General features: G+C 31.5%; 1 protein-coding gene across 1 annotated transcript in view; it reads right to left on the reverse strand.

Annotated features, from left to right (window-relative positions):
- Positions 1-403: 403 nt before the first annotated feature.
- The window catches only part of LOC136795064 (chitinase-like protein EN03), a gene marked incomplete at its 3' end in the record, with an annotated part of 13,645 nt that continues 6,126 nt past the window's right edge, over positions 404-7,922 (reverse strand). Inside the window, 7 exon segments of the mRNA XM_067048676.1 lie at positions 404-469; positions 2,793-2,924; positions 4,038-4,226; positions 4,309-4,473; positions 6,484-6,616; positions 6,699-6,814; positions 7,879-7,922. Of these exon segments, the coding sequence (XP_066904777.1) occupies positions 404-469; positions 2,793-2,924; positions 4,038-4,226; positions 4,309-4,473; positions 6,484-6,616; positions 6,699-6,814; positions 7,879-7,922 (845 nt within the window).

Genomic DNA, 7,922 nt, shown 5'->3' on the forward strand with positions numbered 1-7,922 from the left:
TAAAAATTAATTAAATGGATGCAATTTTCACTCCTTACTCTTTAGAACAGTAAATATATTCAAGGATCTTTACTATTCACATTGAAATGAGTATGAACAGAACAGAGAAAGAAGCACGAGCAAGAATCATTTCATATGCCATAATACGATTCTTGAATTTGGAAACGATGTTATAATATATATATTTTAAACCAAATCCTCCTAAAACACTATCCTTTTTCTATCTAGGGATATTCAGGTATTGCTAAACCAAAAGAATTATCCATCTAAGGAATATCAGAATTTACAAAATTTAGAATCTCAAATTCTTTCTTTTTTTTTAAATCACTCATATTCATATTTATTTGGTATGGGTAAATTTAACATTTCTTAAACTAAATTGTTAATAAATATAAATTGTTACCTTCAGGAGCTTTAGGATTCGTTGGGCTGACAAGCCTTGTACAGATTTCGTAATAGGCAAGGAGTCCTGAGTAAAAAAATTAAACAAATGAAATAAATACAAACAGTGAAATAAAGAAAAAAAAATTTTACATTACTTATATTTTATTTTTAATGTAAAAATGAATTAATACACTGAATAAAAATGAATACCGATCTTGAAAGGGAGACTTCATGGTTACCTTGGTTATAATATTACATATTATACCATATTATTAACACAGCTACAATCGAAAAGATATATTACAGTGACTTGCCAAAGAATATCTTGAGCTGTTGCAGTATTACGGGTACCTATTAATTAAGATTGAATATGAACTATTCAAAAATATTATTGGACACTGATGCTATTAGGATTATCAATAAAAAATTATCAGTTACAGTTTTTGGTTATCTGTTCTTGGAAATAATAATTAGAATCTGCCGGAATGGCGTAAGGGGAATATTTTAGTTTAAAACGCTTTTATATAATTTTTTAAAATAATTTCTTAGTATTGGGTCATTTGAAAGGCTTTTAAAATATCTATACCCGGAAAATTTAACTAACGATTTGTATGGATAAAGATGTTTTTTCAGCCCTAATCTAACTATTGATAGCAAAGAATCAATACTTTAATCTTAACGAAGGCACCAAAGCAGATAGGCCTCCTATTCTCCTGATTATAACAAGAAAATGGACTTTTTAAAACACAATTGAGTTAAATTTTAAAGTTGAATAGCCGATTTATAGTAATCTTTGGTATTAAAAATTGATCAAGAAAAAAATGCCAAATACATAGTTACCTTTATAAAAATGTTAATTTTTTTTTTCTAAATTAAAAAAATATACATGAAATTACAATGGTAGTTCTGATTGTTTCCTCATGTTTCAAAGTTATGTATGGTCACTGAAACCATTATTCGAATTATTTTCGAAAACCTTTTTTTTTTTAAATGATTAAAAAAGTTTCAAAAACAAATACAAATATTTTCTAATTGCTTATGATTAGAGCCCAGATTCTTGTGTAATTGCATCTTATGTTCCATAGCTTTGAATCCTACCAAACCTCGACAGAAATTCAGTTCATGAAAAAGACATTCAAACAAGACTAATTATATTTAGCAAAAAAATGCACGTTTTGTGGCATTTCCAGAATCCCGTACGTTTGAATATTTTCTGCACACAAATGCACGTTTCGCTCTTTTTCGGCTACATTTTGATTTTTTTTTTCCATACAATTTAATGCCGTATAAGTGTATGTTTATTGAATTTTCTTATTAAATTTATTTTTTTTAAATTGATAAATTTGAGGTAAATCAATGCATTAATTAATATAAGAAGAGTTGAATTAATAATAAATAAAATAAAAAGTAAACAATTTAAATAACGTTGTATTATTGTTTTTAACGTGGAGTCTCTGCCCGCCTCTAGCCCTTCATTCTTTCATTTATCTTTATTATTACTATTAGTATATATTATATGGATGTATTTAATATCAATATTACTAGGCTTTTCTATTCCTTTTTTTAATATTATATTTAGAGTGTAGTTTCTCTACACGCCTGCATCACTTCATTTTATACCAAAATTAAATTTACTGGATGTATTTTTATGAATGTATAGTCATAAATAGCAATAAATAAATAAGAAAAATTATATTTTTTTATCTATACATATATATTATTTTAAACAAAATCAATCGGTTTGATCAATATGACTATAACTATGCTTTTATAATCAAATTTTATCAAGTTTTTCTAGATTTATTTATTATTTTTATTGGTTTATGGTATATTTGTTTGTAAATACACAATTGGCAAACTAATCCAAAGAACATGCTATGTGAAGTTTTAGGGTAAATATAAAGAAGAATTTTACTTGGAAGAATATTTCATAAATTTCAACATAATTTCATAATTACTCTAATGAGGACTTCGTAATTTCTCTAAAGAGGTAGTTTTAAAAAGTTGAAAAATTGAATCCCAGCATTCATAATAAGAATATGAAATCATTTAATATAACTAGCTATGAGGTAGCTCAATTATTGATAAAATTTTAGGTTTTTAATGACAGTAATTTAGTTTTTATGTATATTTGCATGAATATAGACTATTTTTTGATTAATTTGTTACAAACGAGATTAGGTATGATTTTCATGCATTAATATAAATTTAACAATAAAGTCGATGTTAAATGCAGGATTTTGTTTTGTTTTTAACACATTTTGAGTTTTTACTGCACAATTTTGCATATTTTCTGCGTTTTTTATTTCACGTTTTATGTTGATTTAAAAAATTACATTCCATTTATTTATAATTTTTAAAAATATTTTAGGTACTGTTTGTTTGATAAAAAAAAAAAAATTATTTACCTTTCGTCTTTGTATGAGGTCCCTTCTCACCAGCTCCATCGGCCTTCAGGGGTGGGCTACCGGACAGACCAGAATCTCTTGTCAGTACCCAAGATCTACCCCAAGTAGCCACTCCTATATTCAGCTTATGTGCTAAAAATATAAAACACTTATTTAATTATAATATTTAATTATTAGCCCATATTGTATAGTTGTGTGCCATAATCGAAGATGATTTTAGTATCCTTAGTATAACTTACAACAACTTTAGGTTATTATTAATATTTTTTTTTGGTTTTTCAAATTACAAAATTATTATCATTTGTGATTTTATAATAGATTACAGATCATCTCAATATGCGTCATCCTTAATATACTGAAATGATGAACTGTTACACTTTGTTGAGTACAGCAGTGTATTCGAAAATATAATTTAAAGCTTATTCTTATTATTTTTGAATTATTATTATCATATATAAGTGGAAGGATAAATCCGACAAGATAGGAAACGGACCGTCGCCATACAGGCTAGCTTCGAAGCCGTCATCCTAAAGCAGCTCAATTTAAGATGGAGCACGCAAGAATCGCCAAAAATCTAGAAGACCGTTTTAGAGGGAAGAAGAAGTAGAGGAAGGCCACGGTTGCCATCTCCTGGGATTGTGTACAAGAGGCTTTCTGGGAACGAGACGTAAATTGTAGTAGAAGATCGTTTGTCCAAGAACAAGAAAGTGGTAACTTCGCATGTACTGCGATGTGGCACGATATCGAAGGGGAAGAAGGTTAGAATCCATTCCAGATATGTTTCATTACCTCAAAAGACTTTCAGGTTTCAAGAATCAACTGTTTTTTCCTACCCTCGCCATTTTTTTTGCGGATTTTTGCTGTTTTTAATGGACTCTACAGGCCTTCCAGATTGAGGTAGAGGTTTCGATCTACTCTGCACTCAATTCCAAACTTACTTCTACAGTAGTAATCCAAACCTGTTCCTATAGATTAAACGATAATGTTTGATCAATATTTTCATCATTTAGAAGAACATTTTTTTTTTTTCAAGTTAAAGGAGGTTGCCCGATTCCCAAAATGGGAGGTTGGACTAAAGTAAACAACTTCAACTTTAAAAAACAGAAGTTGTTTTCTTTAGTCAAACGGCGTCCAAAGATTCCCGTTGCTATTATTTGGTAAAAGGGCATACACAAATATTGCTCAACTAGTATTTCAGGTTTTATGATAATATTATTCCACTCTACTAAGATTATGTTGACTTACGTTCTGCTCCATTGTTCAACCAATGCCTTACGATTGCTTCTGCGTTTTGGTGTTCCAGACGTGGTTTAGCATAGGTGAGAGGGTGGACGTAGTCTGCCAAGTCAGGTGTTCTATCTGGTGTCTTAAAGTCGACAGTCCACAAGTTGACCATGTCGACGTAAGGTATGAGCGATCTCACGTCGAAGTAAGCTGAAATTATACTATCATAGTTAGAACACAGAATGAGAAAGCCATCTGAAATGTAATGTTATATCTTCAGGACTGCCCTCACCTGTGGCGTTGATGTGTGGAAGAACAGCGAGTGATAGTATTCTGTTGTCAGGTCTCAGTTCGGCTTTCAGTTCCCGGCAGAGGGCGATGAAGAAGTCCCTGTGTAAGCTGGCTTTCTTGTCGACTCCAGATCCGAAGGCACTCGTGATCTTTTGCCATATGGATCCTTCAAGATATCAATATAAAGAGCTAATGAGTTAGATATTTAGCAAGGCTATGAAAAATATTAAAAGTGTATGTAAAATTACATTCCTTACAATTACAAAGTGTGTTTAGAGGATGCAGATTGGCACATTTAAAAGTAATGTCTATGGTTATTACAGGTAATAAGTTTCTAAGTCGAGCAATAGTACTAACGAATTTTATGTTCTATGGTCACAAGTAGCTTTAAACCTCAGGTTAGACTTAATAATATTTGCTCTCACCGCCAAACCAACTCTCTAGTGATTAGAGTGGTCTTGGAGGATTCAGTTCTGTGGGAGGTGCCGCTCCTGTTTCCTGAGTCGCTGATTGATCAATCTTTAAAGGGGACTGACTAGCTCTTTGAATCAGTTCGTGAGCAGTTCGCTAGTCTGTATGAAGGAACCTTACAGGAATTACGCCCAGATGAATCCAACCAAACATAACAGCTGATAACTTAACTTTAACCTCATTTCGCAAAACTTGATTTACAAAATATCTTGACCATAATCATAAAGTAAGTTTTATTAAAAGTTGGTATATGAACATTGTTTTTTGTAAAATTATGTTGCTGACGTACCAAGAAGCTTTAGTAATTATTCTGAATGTTATTGCCTGAAAAATTTGGAGTTTGTTAATGTGAGTCTTTTTTCTGTGTCAAGTATTTGTGATGCATAGCACCAAATCGGTTTCAGTAAGTAAGTGTTAGTATTCAATTTCTATCTGTTTTACTTTTAAATGTTTCGAATAAAGAAAATTTATAATTTTTCTTGATACATAGATCCCACGTCACTCTTTTTTTAAATATCAGTCCATTGTAGTGCAGAGTGTCTGTCTGTGGGATCGATATATTGTTAAGAAAAATTGGAGAACACGATGCGCGCCGCTGATGTGATTTGCCGTGTAATAATATTAGATGCGGTTGTAGATTTTATGAGGCCTATGATGGATTTGTAAAGATTTTCTGTCATCTTCATATGTCGCTGTAAAAATGTTAGAATTGCAAGGTATATCGTGAGTGTATGATGTGTAGATGAACGAGTTCAGCATTATTCTATTCAAATTTAAATAAATAATTATTCTAATAATAATAAATAATAAATATAAAATAATGAATATAACTAATAATTATAATTATTCTATGCAAATCTAAATAAATCCTATCAGCTCACCTTTACTTTGCGTCGTAAACCCCTACCTCTCCCGCCCTTCTCTATTTTTTTTTAATGTCCTACTAAAACTTGTTGACACAGACTCGCTACTTAAAACTCCATCTTGACCAGAGCCTTACTGAATTCCCCCCATACTAGACTGAAAAGAAACCCCAAATAGATCCCGATTACTACAACGCCTACTTGACAAACGCTCTAAACTTTCAATTAACTACAAAAACTCTTATACACTGTGATAATCAGACCTATTCGGACATACAGAATTCCGCTTTTGGGCTATAGCAAACCATAAAATTCCTCCTGTATCGAATCCTTAAAATCCAAAATCCTTCGGGAAATCCTTTATGCTCCTTTTTACGTCACAAATAAATTCATTCCTAAAGACCTCTACACCCCACTCATTGCAGATTTGGCCAGAAATAGATATACCTCCTTTCATTTCAAAATCCTTACCCACCGAAACCTATTAATTGTAATCTCTCATCTTTAACAACGCCTGATAATCCTCCGAGGCACCTGAAAGCAAGATGGCCATAGGATCTTCTAATTTAAACCTATGATAACTACTCTTACCCTTAGTACCACCCTTGGGTGGTTTCTTTCCAAGATTATCTTGTGGTCTGAAATATTTATCACATTTATTTACTTCATTTTTTTTTTTATACAGTTGTAAATTTCAATAAATAAATAAATGACTTATTCTTGTACTGTGCAAATACTTGCATATTCCTACAGTCATTTACTGTAGGATCACATCTGTTATAATTAATAAAGTTTATTACTGTTGAAATTCTTTAATAAAAATGGCTATAATAAACAAATACCCATCGCCGATTTAGTGGTCTTCTCTTCTTGGTGGGGAAATTGCCATGCAAGGTCAATACCATCGAAACCATATTTTGCAAGTAGTTCTACTACTGAATCAACAAAAGCTGTTCTTCTTGCAGGTTTTTCGAGCTGAAAAGAAAAAAAATTTTTTTTAAAGATTAAAATTTTTTTTTCCCAGAATGAATAGATGATTCGATATCAAATTTGTTACCACATCTAAATATTTGTCCATGTCATCGGTGTCTTCATAACCTCCGACAGACAGGAGGATCAAGAGACCTGGCTGGGCCTTTTTAAGTGCCGCCACTTTCTTCCATAGTCCCTGGCCTGAGGACACATTATCTTCAAGTTAATTATGATATATCTTTTAACAGATATAATTTATACTTAGTACTAATTAAATTATAATAATCAAACTATTATGATATCATTAATGGTATATCATAATTGTAGGATCGATGATTCAGTCTATTTAACATAAGTCATGATTCAGTCATTACTATTGATTTTTGTTTATTATGTAATATTACATTCTGTCATATTTTTAGACAATGGTAATATGGATCATAGAGCTCATTTACACCATATATAAATTAAATGATAACAAAATAAGAAATAGAAGAAAACAATTTTTAAACTTAAAGTAAAATAATATCTTAAACACAATCATTCCTATTTACATTCAGCCTGAGGAACTCCGAACCGAACTCTTGCTCTTCCCCCTAATTGTGGAGGAAAGAGCAGGGCACCACAATATCTCGGCGCTTCTCTCTCATCCTCGTCACTGGTATTAAAATCCAGTGGTGGATGAGTGAGGGTGCTAGCCACAGACGCTTACGACTTGAGTGGAGAATCTGGCCAATGCCAGAACTCCAATATAATTATTTATAATAAGTCTCTGGGCCATTGCTATTTCGACCTTCGGGGAGTATCATAGGGATGATGATAGGTATAGGTATTGGGCTAAGGGATTAGGATGATGATAGGTATAGGTATAGGTATTGGAATAAGGGATTAGGATGATGAGTGAGTTTCTTATGGGGTGTGATAAATTTGAATTTAATAATGTCTGATACCAATGTGATTTTAAGGTCATGTTGTAGGGTACTGTTGTTTACATAGTAAGGAGCATTGACTATTCTTCGAAGGACTTTCGACTGAAAGATTTGAACGCGTTTGATATTACAGTTTTTAGCTGTTCCCCCCACATTTATAGTATATAAGTTCAAATAGGTTTTATCGTTGTTTTTTTTAAGTAGTAATTTTTTGTCTACTTAAAGCTATGATTTTCTACTTAGTAGTCCAGATTGTGGATTACACGTTATATAATTATAAAAGATATAAAGAATTATTTAATATAATGAAGTTACTGAAATACTAAATTTCAATACCTTTATCTGTATCCAAATCCAACTTCTTGTCAATCGGCTCCAAA

Source organism: Halyomorpha halys, unplaced genomic scaffold, assembly GCF_000696795.3.
Source record: "Halyomorpha halys isolate HHAL.00 unplaced genomic scaffold, Hhal_1.1 Scaffold355.1, whole genome shotgun sequence".
Classification (NCBI taxonomy): Eukaryota; Metazoa; Arthropoda; class Insecta; order Hemiptera; family Pentatomidae; genus Halyomorpha; species Halyomorpha halys.